This window comes from Prionailurus bengalensis, chromosome D3 (assembly GCF_016509475.1).
Source record: "Prionailurus bengalensis isolate Pbe53 chromosome D3, Fcat_Pben_1.1_paternal_pri, whole genome shotgun sequence".
Classification (NCBI taxonomy): domain Eukaryota; kingdom Metazoa; phylum Chordata; class Mammalia; order Carnivora; family Felidae; genus Prionailurus; species Prionailurus bengalensis.
The window spans coordinates 43170722-43187449 of record NC_057356.1 but is presented as its reverse complement, the minus strand read 5'-3'; the positions used below and the strand labels follow the sequence as shown (position 1 = coordinate 43187449).

The following is a 16728-nucleotide window of genomic DNA, read 5'->3' as shown; positions in this document are numbered from 1 at the left end:
TCTGTCCCAAAAATAAATAAACGTTGAAAAAAAAAAATTAAAAAAAAAATAAAATAAAAGTTGTGAGAAACACATAGAACACTCATATACTCCTTACCCAGATTTCCTAAATGTTAAAATTTTACTTTGTCATATTCTCTTACTCTGTGTACTTTTTCTGAACCAATTGAGAGTAAGCTGCAAACATTCTGAATCATTATCCTAAATACTTCAGTGTGTACTTAAGGATATTCTCCTACATAATCACAGACCAAGCACCTAAGTCAAGAAATTAACACTGATACAACACTATCAACTGAGGGTAAATTTTGAAGTGAGAGAGTTTGCAGAATATAAAAAGAGTTAATATGATGTTTTTAAAGAGAAAATATAAAGGATACAGACTAGGCATAATAGTATGATTAATGCAGATTATTTATGATCCTACTGTAAGCAAATACTATGGCATTAATTATTAATTTTCAAGTAACATCTCCTATTAATATGATGTATTAGCTGTATTAAGGCTGGTATGTAATTGTATGTGTGTAAAATTGTGGCTAAGTAGAATGTGCACTAAAACATTTTCTAAAATCAAAGTAATTAATAAAATATGAAGTAGGGCCATACTCTTCTGCCTGAATGGAATCTGCAGGGGCTACATAATTGCTAGGGATATAGCCGTTCTTTCCTGTAGCAATTGATCGTGCTTCCCACCAGTCTCCTTCCCTGTAATATATAAAACAACAATTACCCAAGGTAGACAACTGCTCAGGACACAATTTATTACAGTGTTGCCTTGTATATATGTAGAAAAGAGGTATTACTTCCATTTTTTAATGCATTCATTTGATCAAGAATTAAACTCAAAAGAAGAATACTCAAAAATAGGTTACATGAATTAAACGAATAAGGCTAAAAGCAAAAGCACAACTGCGTCTTTCTCCTCCAAAAGTTACAGTTTAATTTTAGTTATACGATCCCTTTTTTTACACAATTCTTACAACCTAAAACAATAAACTATACTAACTAAAACAATTTGGGAGGTAAATCTTTCAAATTACTCAGTTTCAACTCAATGTTTTCTTTTTTAAAAGCTTTATTGACATATAATTTACACACCAAAAATTCCCCCTTTAAGATGTCATGGGTTTTAATATATTCAGAGTTGTGCAACCATTACCACAATCAATTTTAGAACATTTCGTCACCCCCCACCCCTCCAACAAAGAAACTCTGTACCCATTAACAGTCATTCCCTACTCCTCCCCAAGCCTCCCCCAACACTGCCAAACACTAAATCCACTTTCTGTTCCTATGGACATGCGTTTATGGGCATTTCATATAAATGGAATTATACAATATGTGGCGTGGTCTTTTGGACTGGCTTTTTTCACTTAGCATAATTTTTTTCAAGGTTTATCTATGTTATAGCATGTTATCAGTAGTTCGTTCTTTTTTACTGTCAAATGCTTTCAACAGTACATAAAATCAGAATGTTCCTTTTTAGTCATTGTAGGGGGAAAAAAAATCAGGATGCCTTAGAACTCCTGTAGGCAACAGGCAAGAACAATAAAAATTTTAACTCTGAGAATAAAGTATATTTACAAAAATGTTAGCCATAAATATCTAAGTAAGACTAAAATCAATTCAGAACATGAGATTATGTTTAGCTTGCAATACATAAGACTTGACTTTTCCAAAATTAACATAAAAGCAAATATTATCAGTCTCTAATGAGGAAGATATAAGTGGGTTCTGCCACTAAAAATTAAATGCAGGTTTTGCTTTGCCAGAGAGAAGTAATGAAAATATTTTATCTAAATTGAAATTTTATAAATGACTGAGGAGAATTTGTTCTCTAAAAAATGAGATGAAAAATCCTTTGGCGTTTCAAGTACTGACGAACTCATAAGCTTAGTTTGTAGTTTCCTCGTATGTATTAGGCACTTTCAGATACACAAACTGCAAAGTTTGCATTTGTACTAACCACTCATGATTCATGCAAACATTTACTGAATACCCTTTAAGTGACAGACTTTATGAGAAGGTATGCTGGAAACAGAAGTAAAAAGACAGTCTATACCCTCCAGAAACTCAGCCTGAGAAGAATTTCTCAACCTTGGCGCTACTGACTCTTTGTGCTGGATAATTCTTTGTTGTTGGGGCTGTTCTGTGCATTGTAGGATGTTCAGCAATACCCCTGGCCTCTACCCACTAGAAGATAGTAGAGGGACCCTGACTATAACAACTAAAAATGTCTCCAGATATTGCCAAATGTCCCTGGACAATTTTTCCCCAAGGTGAGAACCACTGGTCTAGAAGAATGAAAAGCACACGATACATTATAATCCAAAGTAGTGATGGCAGCTATGATTGAGGTTTGTAGATGGTGCCACCTCAACCAGTAAGGCAGAAACTGAATCCAGCAGGAGATGGGGTGTGGGCCAATAGCAGAGGAAGAATGTGAAGAAAGGCCTCCTTGAGAAATGATACAGGAATATATGTTTTGAAGGATGAGCAGGGTTGGCCAGACAAAAGAAAAAAAAAATTGGAGAGCCAGAAAGACCCATTCCAGAAAAAAGAAACTACGTGTGAAGGCAAGGAAAGGTGAGGGGGCACCTGGGTGGCTCAGTTGGTTAAGCATCTGACTCTTGATTCCCACTCAGGTCATGATCTCACGGTTCATGAGACTGAACCCCATATGGGCTCTGTGCTGACAATACGGTGCCTGCGTGGGATTCACTCTCTCCCTCCCTCTCTCTCTACCTCTCTGCTGCCTCCCTCAAAATAAATAAACTTAAAAAAAAGAAAAAGAAAAAGAAAGGTGAGAAACCCCAGTGTATTCATACAATTATAAGCAATTTACTATGGCTGGGCAGTTAAGTGAGGAAGGGGAAGCAGCTCCATGACTGACGTCTACCATTGTTACTCCTTTTATCTTGACAGCAACTGGGAGCTACTGTAGGATTTTAAAGCAGACAGACATGATCATATTTTATATTCTGGAACAATAATAGATAACAAATGGGAACAAGAAAGTTTGGAAATATGACTGGAAGAGACCAGAATATATATTTTGATAAGTTATGAGCTGGTTGCTATGCCTGCTAATGAAATTATGGGATTTATTTTCCATAACAAGCACTGAATTTTCTTTTTTTAAATTTTATTTTCTTTTTATTTGAGAGAGAGAGAGTGTGTGCAAGTCGGGGAGGGTGGGGGGAGACGAACTGAGTAACCCAGGCACCCCCAAAGAATTGAATTTTCAATTCAAGCATTGAATTCTTAATGGGACACTGAATGTCTAAGAATCACCTAAGAACAAAGCAACTTAATGTGATCAGTTCGGGATGCTGGGGTTCCCTCCCTGGACTTTTTCCTTTGTCTTTTTAAGAGAAAGAAATAAGATCCTTAAATCATCTTACACTTAAACAGGAGCATAGAATTCTACAGACTTCTTTTTTTTTAAGTAACGTACTTACTTGCATCTACTCCCTTATTCTTCACTCTTTAATCTCTACTGTTCATGGCAAAACACACATTGCAGCACAATTTGTAGAAGTAATAACTTCTGGCTACAGCAGTAGTTATTATGCCATGTGTCTCAAGAAACTAAATGCATCATCCAACCCAGTGGGCAGAGACCCATGCCTCACCACTCTCATGATTCAGAAATCAACCAGTTAAGTGGTTTCGGCATGAAGACTAGGTTTCTGTCAGTACTTCCCCCTCACAAAACATTCCCAACACTTACGTGTTGTTAATTATTTGAAACCGTTCACCCTTCTTGAATGAAAGGTCTTCTGTAGTTCTAGCTTCATAATCATATAAGGCCACAAATATAGTAACACCACCTATCGGAGCCAAAAACAAAGACAAAAACAAAAAAACAACCAAGGTAATTATATGGATAAAGTAAAATAGAGAAAAAAAATTGTCAGCAAAAAAGCTAAGCATAATTTTCTTCCTAGTCTCCAGAATCTATTTTTAAATGGAGACTTGGGCAGCTAGAGCTTAGTTAGAAAGATGCTCTCAAGACTTCCCATGAAACTACTGTAAGCTACAAATTCTAAAATTCTATACACCTACAGAAACAAATTTAACTCTGGTTCATAGTAGCAAGGTCTCTGACTTGGAAAGACAGTCAAAGTTCAAATTAATTCTTTGGCAGAAAAAGCATTAACAAGTACTGCAAATTACTGGCACTGATCATCTCAATTTCTGATAAACAATGGGTGAACATTTCCATCTGTAAGACTGATCCTTCCTAGTAACAGCTAGGGATTTAGTAAGATTAGTTAGTATACTGAACACTTAAAAGTTAAAAATGGCTTGTTTTTCTTAGAAATTAAGTGATATGACTGATATGAATTATAAATTCCAAAAATAACTGTCATACAGAGCACTGTACACAAATGCTTAACAGATCAGGACACTACACAACTAAACCATTACCTGCAAACAGAAGAATAGAATGGATTGATTTACTCTTCTCCCCTGAGCTCCGGTCATGTATTAACTGCCTATCTGACATGTCTACTTGAATGCCTAAGCAAATGGCACTATCTGATCAGGTACTCAACCAAGTCCCTATACTAGCACTGTTAGCTCTACCTCTAAAATACCTCTTATCTACTTTCTTTTCCATTTCCACTGCTGCCACCTTCATCCAAACCCTTGTAATCTCTGAGTGCTAGGACTCTTGAGAGAAGTAGCCTCCTAACCCACTTCTGTACCTGCTTCCTTATATACATTCTCCACACAGTTAGTTGCCACAGTGGTTTTTAAAAAAAGGAAATTCAATTATGCAAATCCTCTATTTAAATTTCTTCAACTGGAGGGGCGCCTGGGTGGCGCAGTCGGTTGAGCGTCCGACTTCAGCCAGGTCACGATCTCGCGGTCCGTGAGTTCGAGCCCCGCGTCGGGCTCTGGGCTGATGGCTCGGAGCCTGGAGCCTGTTTCCGATTCTGTGTCTCCCTCTCTCTCTGCCCCTCCCCCGTTCATGCTCTGTCTCTCTCTGTCCCAAAAATAAATAAACGTTGAAAAAAAAAATTTTTTTTAAATAAAATAAAATAAAAAATAAATTTCTTCAACTGCTTTTTCTTGGCTTTTGAATAAAATCCAAACTTCTTACCAGAATCTTTGAGGTCCTGAGTAATCCTAACTCTTCAATCTTATAGTAATCAATTCTACCCTCTGTTGTCCTCATTGGTCCTCAAAACTGCCAGGTTCATCTGTACCTCCTAAACTCTGCTGTTGTTCTCTCTTCCCCAGAAAGTTCTTTTTCCAGCTCTGCACATATTTAGGTCATTCTCATCAATCAAAACAGATCAAATGATATCTCAAGACTGCTTTCCTTGATCAGCTAAAGGGCTTTCACCTTTATTAAATGGACATAAGTAAAGTGCTTAGGTAACTGAACTATGGTCCTTAAGGATCAACATTTACTTGAACCATTCTGGACTACTGTCTTTCCCAAACATATAATTCTGAAAATAACTTAAACTTTTGATGATAACTGAGAACACCATCATGGCGATCCGTTACTGAGGTATTTAGAGTTAGGGAGTTGGGAATTAAACTATAATTGACCCTTTGATGTCCACAACTCCTCAAAACGAACAGTCTCATAGAATTCACTTATGGCATTCCTCTAGCACTATTATTGGTTTAGAGGTAAGCACACTGAAGGGACAAATTTATAGTCCAAGCTTATAGAACAGATTCCACTTTTGCCCCCTCTGATTGTTAAGGAAGGACACATGTTGTTGCTCAATTTGATGCTAGCAGCTGTTTTGCCAAGCCTAAGGTTAAAGAAGAAACTCTAAGGGCTACTGGAAAGAGATCAAGGACTCAAGTCCTTGATGACATTAAAAAACTACTGTTATATCAAGGAATCCTAGAGCTCACTCTACCTTTTTAAAACCAGTTATGTTTTGTTACTCAAGGGAAAAAGTATCCTGATGTGGAAACCTTCCACAAAAGAAATCTTTTTAAAGTTTCTAACTAATTTTTTAGAGCATTTCTGGGCTCCATGAAAGGTTGTCAGCTGTCACTTCTTCCTGTTCTCTGAAAGTATATCATAAAGTAATAAATGGAGTTCTGGAACAGAACATTAAACCTTGTCTCTCTTGCTTATCTCTGGCTCTGAAAAAAAAAATCATTTAACTCTGAGCCTTAGGACTTTTCTTTTTAAAATCAATCAGTATCTGATAAAAAAAAAATACCATCATCACTACATTACCATTTAATATTAAGTAACTACTATAATATTTTAATACTGGATAGTACATTATAAACCTGAAAACTTATAACATTCTTGAGGGAGGGGTACATGTTTTTAATTTTTATAACCCCAGTACCTGCCACATAGCAGGCACTTCATAATTACTTGAAAAATGAAAAATGAAATAATGGTATAACCAGTCGATAATCACCAAATTTTCCAGAACAATATCTATGTATACAATAACACTTTAATTTTTACGTTAGAAGTTTAATTTTCACATAAACTTATTAAGTCCCCCAGGAACTTATCTTTCTTACAAGCAGTTATCTTTCTTTGAATGTACTGCCTAAGGTCACATTCCCAAACAGACAACAGAACTGTCCATTTAAATCTCACCTGTTAAACCAGCAGGATATGAACTTGGCACTACTGCGAATGAAGAAGATGCTCCTCCAAAAGGTGTCACCCCTGAGGATCCTCCAAATGGTGTCATGGAAAGACTGTTAAAATTAACAGATGCTCCCTTTGTTGAAGACGATGGGGCCACTGCCGTGTGTTCTGCTCCATAATGGCTGACACTTGCACTGACAGGCTCTGGAGTGCTTTCAGTTCTATATTTAATGGTTGGACTTTTGTTCTCTTTACTTTTAATGCAGCCCATTATCAAATCTACAAAGGTGGTAAGGCAAATATTTTGAGAAGTGGTTAATATAAAGGATACTTCAAAAAAAACCTCAATTTAAAATTTCACTTTAAACAAGGAATTGTTCTTCCACAAAAAAGTAACATTAACAAAATAAAAAACTAGACAACTAAAAATGGAATTTCTTCTCCTTACTTATCTTTATTACAAGTCTGCTGAGGCATCATTCCAATCATATCATTCTCCAGCTCAACCACCTTTAATTTAATGGTCCAATGACAACATGCCATAGTGTGCTGGGAAAGCCACTGGCTCTGAAGCCAGAGGCGCCTACATTTGAATCCTGGCTTTCTACATACTAGCGGAGTAGCTGCCCAACCTCTCTGTACCTTACCTTTACATGAAAAAGAGGGATAATAATAACATCACTTCATAAAGTTTTCTATGACGATTAACTTAAGTTTATTATAGGTTACAGACAATATGCGGCACGTAGTAAATACTAGCAAATACCAGCTGTATTCCTTCTATCTATAAAAGCCCTTTGTAATAGAAATATAACCTGAGCCACATACATAATTTTCAATCTTCTAGCAGCCAAGTTAAAAAATATAAAAAGAAGGGGCGCCTGTGTGGTTCAGTCGGTTAAGCGGTGGACTCTCTTTCGACTCAGATCATGATCTCACGGTTACTGCCTGGGATTCTCTCTCTCCCTCTCTTTCAGCCCCTTCCCGCTCATGCGTGAGCACGTGTGCATACTTTCTCTCCCAAAATAAATAAACAATAAACAAATTTTTTAATAAAAAAATAAAATTTATTTAAATGATAGATTTTATTTAATCTACTGCATATAAAATACAATTATTTCAACATATCAATAAAAAAATTTTTAATGACAGAGTTTACATTCTTTTTTTGTACTAAGTCTCAGAAGTCTGTTATGTATTTTAAACTTATAGTACATTTCTATTTGGACCAGGTACATTTCAAGTGCTCAGTGTCTATATGTGGCTAGTAGCTACCATGTATAGAACAGGGTAGTTCTGTAACTTTTTTCTTCCTTATCTACAGTCACACTCCCAATGCTTACCAAATCCAATCCCACTCTATCTTTCCAACTTTATCTCCTATTATTTCCTTATGCTTATCTACACACACACACTTTCCTGTTTCCCCAATACATATGCCCTGTGATTTCCCAATTTTGTGGGGATTTTTACATCTAAAACTTCTCTACCTGCTATAGTTCTATCCATTCACTGAATGTCACCAATGCTACTTTTCCATTCAGGCTTTTCCCCATAAATGGCAAAATATTGTCTTCCTTAAAACGTCCAGTGTACTTTTGGGGAGATTTTTATATGGAATGCTTACCTTACCATTTTGTATCTTGTTTTTTGCTTACTGGTGTAATTCCCACCCTACCCCCAAATTACTGGCAATACATTTCTTAAAATCAAGAGTTACTCATCTCTTTGTGCATCTTACAAACATGACTCATATAATAGGTTACTAATATTACAAATCTGCATTATTTTATTCACTTCTTATGGGAGCACTAATGGGGATTTCATTAATTCACTTCCTTTTAAGGGTCATTCTAATTTTACAGTTTTTCCTTTCTTACATGGCATTCAAAAGGAAGTAGGTGAGTGATTAAGATGATTGCCTCATGAATTCACAAAGACTGAATATTTATGACCTTAGCTATATAACATCTAAAATGTAGCTATATTGCAGTAATCAGACAAGAAATAAAGGGCAACCAAATTGGTAAGGAAGAAGTAAAATTGCCACTATTTGCAGAGACATAATACAATATACAGAGAACCCTAAAGACTCCACCAAAAACTATTAGAACTGATGAATGAATTCACTAAAGTTAGAAGCTACAAAATTAATATACAGAAATTTGTTGTAGTTCTACCCACTAATAATAAAGTAGAAGAGAAATTAAGAAAACAATCCCATTTATAATTACACTAAAAAAAAAAAAAAAAAGGCTAGGAATGGATTTAACTAAAGAGGTTAAAGACCTGTACACTGAAAACTATAAAACACTGATGAAAGAAGTTGAAGACAAAACAAATGGAAAGGTATACCATGCTCATAGACTGGAAGAATTAATATCATTAAAATGTTTATAACACCAAAACAGTCTACAGATTCAATGTAATCCCTATCAAAATACCAATAGTATTTTCTACAAAAGTAGAATAATCCTAATAATTGTATAGAACCACACAGGACATGAATAAGATAGGCAGACTTGAGAAAGAACAAAACTGAAGTATCATAATCATACATTTCAAGATATACTACAGTTATAGTAATCAATCAAAACAGTATGGTACTGGCATAAAAACAGACCCAAAGGTCAGTGAAACAGCATAGAGAGCCCAGAAATAAACCCATGCTTATATGGTCAATTAATCTACGACAAAGGAAAGAATATACAATGGGGAAAAAGTCTTTTCAATAAATGGTGTTGGGGAAACTGGATGACTACATGCAAAAGAATGAAACTGGACCACTTTCCTATACTACACACAAAAATACACTCAAAATGAAAAGAAAAAAAACTCAAAATGGATTAAAACACAAATGTGAGACCTGAAACCATAAAACTCCTAGAAGAAAAACAAAATGTTAAGTAGTAATCTTTCTGACATCAGCCTTAGCAACATTTTTTGATCTTGTCAGGCAAGGGAAACAAAAGCAAAAATAAACAATTGTGACTACACCAAAATAAAAAGGTTTTGCATAGCAAAGGACACCATCAACAAAACAAAAAAGCAACTCAGTAAATGGAAGAAGATATTTGCGACTGATATGTCCAATAAGAGGTTAGTATCCAAAATATATAAAGAATTTATACAATTAGGGGCGCCTGGGTGGCTCAGTCGGTTGAGCGTCCGACTTCAGCCCAGGTCATGATCTCGCAGTTCATGAGTTCGAGCCCCGCATCAGGCTCTGTGCTGACAGCTTGGAGCCTGGAGCCTGCTTCGGATTCTGTGTCTCCCTCTCTCTCTCTGCCCCTCCCCAGCTCATGCTTGCACTCTGAATCTGTCAAAAATAAATAAACTTTAAAAAAATTAAAAAAAATAATTTATACAATTAAACACCAAAAAAACATATAATCTGATTGACAAATGGGCAGAAGAACTGAACATTTTTCCAAAGAAGATATACACATAAAAGGACAAAAGACACATGAAAAGATGCTCAACATCATTAGTCACCAGAGAAATGCAAATCAAATCCACAATGAGATATTACCTCCTATCAGAATGGTTAATACCAAAAAGAAATAACAAGTACTGGCAAGAATGTGGATAAAGGGAAACTTCATGCACTGTTGGCGGTAATGAACAGTATTGAGGTTCTTAAAAAAAATCAAAAATAGAAATATCATATGATCCAGCAATTTCACTATGCACCCCTATGTTAACTGCAAGATTATTTACAATAGCCAACATATGGAAGCAATCCAAGTGTCTATACATAGATGAATGGATAAATATGTGTGGGATGTGTGTAAATAATGGGAATATTACTCAGCTATAAAAAAAAAAAATGAGATCTTGCCATAGGTGACAATATGGATGGACCTAGAGGATATTATGCTAAGTAAAATAAGTCAGGGAAAGACAAGTACCATATGATTTCACTTATATGTGGAATCTAAAAAACAGCAAACAAACAAAAAACCAGACTCTTAAAAACAGAACTGGTAGTTGTCAGAGTGGAGGGATGGGGTAAGTAAAGAAGATTAAGAGATACAATAAGTCACAGAGATGAAAAGTACAGCATAAGGAATACAGTCAATAATATTGTAATAACATTGTATGATGACAGATAGCAACTACACTTATCATGGTAAACACTGAGTATTGTTATGAAATTGTCAAGTCACTGTGTTGTATACCTGAAACCTAACACTGTATATTAATTATACTTCAATTAAAAACATTCTAGGGGCACCTGGCTAGCTCAGTTGGTAGAGCATGCAACTTTGGATCTTGGACCCACCACATTGGGTGTAAATTACTTAAAACAATAAAAATGCAAAAAAAAAAAAATTAAGCACTATAAAATAAATGTAGCTATAAATATGAAAACAGAAACTCTCAGAACCTCAAAGCTGGAAGATTTTCAGATCATTATCTTTTTAAAAAAATTTTTTTTTCAACGTTTATTTATTTTTGGGACAGAGAGAGACAGAGCATGAACGGGGGAGGGGCAGAGAGAGAGGGAGACACAGAATCGGAAACAGGCTCCAGCCTCTGAGCCATCAGCCCAGAGCCCGACGCGGGGCTCGAACTCACGGACCGCGAGATCGTGACCTGGCTGAAGTCGGACGCTTAACCAACTGCGCCACGCAGGCGCCCCATCAGATCATTATCTTAAATGAGTATATTCTTAAGATGTGACAGTTAAGTATAAGCATCAAAACATAACTGGGAGTGGAAATTTAAATTTCTAATGAACACACTTTGAGGGAACTATAAGCTAATTACATAAAAGGTATCTGCTTCTAAAAGTATTAGAAGAAACTAACCATGTTTCATAATCTAGTTGGAAAAGTGTTTTAAAGCATAATGTAAAAGTAGAAACCTTAAAAGAAAAGCCTAGATGCATGATTATCTAACTTCTGTGTGGGGAACAGGAGTAGGGACAAAAAAGTCTTAAGCAAAGTTAAAGATATGAGAAAAGGGAAAGTATCTTTGTACTTGCTCATGTTCTTACTCAGTCTAACACAGAAATGTACACATATGAAAACTGGTTGACATTTTACATGTTAAAAAAAAAAGACAGCCCCTCAAAAAAACAGGGAAGCCTATCAAGAGATAATTTACAAATGAAATATGAAAGGCCAATAAGCAGTATAAGGAGATGTCCGACCTTTCCAGTCCTCTAATAAATGCAAATTTTAAAAGGTACCTTTCTTGCTCATCAGATTGGCAAATTTTGACTCAATACTCAAAGATGAAGGGAGGATTTTAACCAACAATCAATATATATTCACAAAACAGGCCAACTGAAATATATCGATTCATAACTGCAATTACCATAATTATTCACCCACCTCCTTTTCTATTCCCAGCTCCCTTAATTCCTCATTTTCATCTTTTTCTTTATCTGCAATTATTGCTTAGGTCTTTTCTCTCTGGAAAACATCACTGACTTAACCCTTCTTCCTTCCAGAGTCAGACCTACCCCCCCCCCCCCGGCTTCCAGTCTTCCATTACTACTCTTAACTGTCCTCCGGCCTTTTTTCTTAATCCAGAGTCTTTGGTCCAACTTCTCACTTCTACCAATTTGCCCTTTCCAATAGATGCCTGGATAGACTCATTTTTGGTCCAGCACCCCAGTATGAACACAAAGGAGTTATTACTGCTTCCCATCTCCTTTAGAAACAGGATTATAAAAGTGTAGGATATGATTTACATTTTTAAACTTCAGGTGCAACATGAGTTAAACAGATTTTTATGGGGTGTCCTAGAATCATAGCATCATTTAGAACAGTTATATGGGAAAGCCTCTTCAAGTTCCACACTGCTAACATACACATACATATTTATTAACATATTTATTAAACACTATAAAGAGCTGGAAATGTCAAGAAATGGTCCCTTTAAAAAAAAAAAAAAGGTAACAAATAAGTATAGGAAACAAGTACAGTATTGTAAAATGTGAAAAATGGTGGAGGCGAAGTATGTATAAAACACCACGAGACTAAAAAGTAAGTTATAAGCTCTGTCCAGAGTGCTTGGGAAAGAAAATTTTGAAAAAGGGGAATGTGACCTGGGTCTTGAAGAGCTGGAGATTTGGGGAAGAGGAAATAGGTTATTCCAGGAATAATGAAAAGTGCAGAATGGTTCAGACGTTTGAAAAGCATGGTGTTTAGGGAAGAAAACATCTCTGTGACAGGAGTATATGGGGGTGTCTATGAGATGGTGGGACAGAGGCTAAAGGTAGAGGACAATTTACACATGAAGGGAATTATTTCAGACTTTATCCAGGGAGCACTGGGAAGTTATTCAAGACTTTTAAAAAGGTGAACAGCAGGCGACAATATGTGTTTAAATATAACTATGGTAGAAGTATGAATTAAAGAGCACAAAGAAAGAAATGATGACAGCCAAGCTATAAACCTACTGCAATGCTCCATGTGATAAGGGACAGCAGAAACACTATGGGGCCAGAGATGAGAGGAAAACACTAACGAAGTGAATATTAAGTAGAATATGAAGTGTAGATGATCAGTTGGATATAGGTAGAGGAGATATGAAGGAAAAGGAGTTATTTATTCACTTGCCAGTATTTACCAAACACTAAAATAGTTAATGATATGTGTGTTATGGAATAGATGACTCCAAGATTTCTAGTTTGAACTGGGTGCAGAGTAATACCGTAACTGAATTAGAAGAGAAACAGGTTTTTCTGGACACAGTTCATTCATTCAGATGTTAGTTTTAGGTGCCTTTGGGGCATCATATTGAAAATATCTAGTAGAGGATTGATAATATGTCTAAAACTTAGGGAAAAAGGCAGAAACCAGAGAAAGAGTAAACAAAAATATTTTCACAAGGAAAGATTTGCAGGGGTTTGAAGAATTCATGTAACGGTACAGGATACCTACATATAGGGAATAAATAGGCAAAGAAATTAGGAAGCAACAATTAGAGCTGGGAGTACTTCCATAAATATAAAAACATGGTTGGAAAAGAACATCGAGAGAGTGGAATGGATTGGGAGGTTTCAATTGTACCTGTTGCAATTTTTTTCTTTCTTAAAAGAAACGTAAAGCAAATAGAGAAATGTTAATATATTAAATGTGGGTAACAAAGAATTTTTTGTTACTTACAATATTTTACAATACATTTATAATAATGTAATACATTTTTAATAAGATGGGGCACATGTGTGACTCAGTTGGTGAAGTGTCCGACTTTGGCTCAGGTCATGATCTCACGGTTTGTGAGTTCGAGCCCCTCATCGGGCTCTGTGCTGACAACTCAGAGCCTGGAGCCTACTTCAGATTCTGTGTCTCCCTCTGTCTCTCTCTCTCTCTCTCTCTCTCTCTCTGGCCCTCCCCCTTCCCTGTTCATGCTCCGTCTCTGTCTCTCAAAAATAAACATTGAAAAAAAATAAGAAACAGAATAGTACAGTAAGAATAAAAAGACTTTAAGGAAGAAAATGTCTAATAATGCTACAGACCAAAATGAAGTCAAGTAGTATTTCAACTGATTTTAATAGGCCCGCTGACTGGTAATTAGGAGCTCATTGGTGACTGCAGCAAGAGCATTTCTGCTGTAGCATCATGAAGATAAAAGCTAGACTGCAGTAAGCTAGTACTTAGTAGGCCATGAAAATATGGAGAATTTTTGGAACGCAGCATCTTCATAAGTTGGGAACACACACTTTTATCAAGACATTTTCTATTTCTTTGTCTAGTTCACTGTCCCTGTCCTTCAGAGCCTTAGCACAATCTAATACAGCATATACTTGGGTTACTCAGTCATTCTTCTCCCTACTTTAATAAAAAGTAATTATCTGATTTTGTTAACCTTCCATTTGTCAATTTCATTGTAAATAATGTTTCATTCAAGCCACTCATGTAGTCTTATCCCTTTCCGCAATTAAATGTGTTAAGCCATGAGCATGGGCTTCTCGGATGTTTCCCTCACTTGTAAAAAGGAATACAAAATGGGAATATTCCATTTTCCTTCCCTAGGTGTTATTATCTGTGATGCCTAAATCTGAGACAACCATCCAGGGATGGCAAAGCACTCCTCTGACAGGAGTACACTAACATAGTAAGAATAGTAAGGCAGAAAGATGAAAGGAACTTGGGTCCTTCATGATACTGCTCAGGTATTGAACTGTAAACCCTACTATAATCCTAGAACATCCTTTAGTTCCAGAAATCTTATTATGTGAAATAATATCTACTGTATAAGCCAGTTTTCATTTTGTTCTCTGTTAACTTGAAGGTGGAATAATAACTACTCAATAATAAACTACTCAAGTCACCTGACAATAGTTAGTATATTAATGCCTTTCAATCTGTCAGGATTCAATAGCTTACCAAAAAGAGATCCTAAACTCCCTTTAAAGTGTTTGTAGAAATCTGAGATATTGTAAAACTCACAGCCTATAAAGGTAAAATTAAAATTCCTAGCAAGCTATTTCACATCGATATTTGATAGAGCATAATGTGTGTGAATATTTGCTCAAACACAAGACTAATTCTTACTTTGAATATTACTACTACTTTAAGACTTTTTGAGAAATGTGTACTTAAAATTATGGAAATTTCTTCTCTTAGGTATTATTACAATTTTTTTCCTAAACTATTTTTAAAATCAACTTTGAAGTGTAATTTACATACAATAAAATGCACCCACTTAAAGTGTACAGTTCAATGAGTTATGGCAAATATCTACAACTGTGCAACCAATACTACACTCACAATATACAACATTTCAATCTCCTCCAGAAGGTTCTGTCGTTCGCTTTTCCTATCAGTTCTAATCCTAGCCCTAAGCAACCACTGATCTGTTTTGTCTAACTCAAGATTTATCCTTTTTAGAGTTTCATATATATAGACTCATAACATGTGTAGTCTCTTGAATCTGGCTCCCTCCCCCCCCCCCACAAGCATTGTCTATCTCAGATACTTCCGTGATGCTACATATATAGGTAGTTCAATAATTTTTACCACTAAATAGAATTCCACTTTAGGAATATACCATTATTTATCCATTCACTTGTTAATGGCTATTTGGTCTGTTCCAGTTTGGGGCTATTAGTAACTATGAACATTCTTGTACAAGTCTTTGTGTGGGCACATATGTTGTACCCCACCACCATAAATACCTAGAAATGAAACTGCTTGCGCATATAAAATTAAGCATACCCTTTATCATAAGAAGCTGAACTGTTTTCCATAGTAGCTGTACCATTTGGTATCCCTACCAGCAACGAATATGAATTTCAGTTGCTCTACATTGTCAACAATCCTAAGTCTTTCTTTTCCCTCTCAAAACCCACATATGTATGAAATTCATGGTAACCAAAAACCTTTAATAGGTAAACAAAAAATAAAGAGAAAGCCAAGCCAAGCATAACACACTAAAGAAAATCATCAGTTGCAAGGAAAGAGAGCAAGAAAGTTATTTTGAAATAACAATTATTTAGAAAAAAATAATTCAAAACAATTAACAAAATGGCAATATGTATACACCTATCAGTAATTACTTTACATGTAAATGGTTTAAATGTTTCAATCAAAAGACATAAGGTGGGGCACCTGGGTGGCTCAGTCAGTTAAGCTTGACTCTGGATTTTGGTTCAGGTCATCGTCTCACCGTTTGTGAGGTCTGTGACCCATTTATGAGTGCAAGCCCTCTGGGGATTCTCCCTTTCTCTCTGCCCCTCCTCCACTTGCTATCTCTCTCTCAAAATAAATAAAAATAAACTTTAAAAAACAAACAAACAAGACATAAGGTGACAGAATAGATTAAAAAAACCAGACCCATCTACATGCTGCCTACAAGAGACATACTTCAAACCTAAAGACACACATACAGACTGAAAGTAAAAAGGAATGGAAAAATATACTCCAGGCAAAATAGAACGAAAAAAGAAGGCCAGGGTAGCAATACTTGTATCAGACAAAACAGACATACATACGTACGTACATACATACATACATACATTTATTTATTTATTTATTTATTTAATGTTTTATTTTAGGGAGAGAAAGAGCGCACGTGCACAAGTGGGGGAGGGGCAGAGAGCGAGGGAGACAGAATCTGAAGCAGCCTCCAGGCTCTGAGCCCTCAGCACAGAGCCTGACATGGGG

The 16728-nt window shown here is 35.9% G+C and overlaps 1 protein-coding gene across 2 annotated transcripts in view; it reads right to left on the bottom strand.

Annotated features, from left to right (window-relative positions):
- The window catches only part of YES1 (YES proto-oncogene 1, Src family tyrosine kinase), a 74226-nt gene that overhangs the window by 15215 nt on the left and 42283 nt on the right, over positions 1 to 16728 (bottom strand). For both annotated transcript variants that reach the window (XM_043558414.1, XM_043558413.1), the window contains exons 2-4: positions 6608 to 6880; positions 3737 to 3836; positions 610 to 708 (exon numbers count right to left, since the gene is read on the bottom strand). In XM_043558414.1, coding sequence (XP_043414349.1) covers positions 610 to 708; positions 3737 to 3836; positions 6608 to 6872 — 464 coding nt within the window. In that variant the 5' untranslated portion in view covers positions 6873 to 6880. The remainder of the gene's footprint in view (positions 1 to 609; positions 709 to 3736; positions 3837 to 6607; positions 6881 to 16728) is intronic.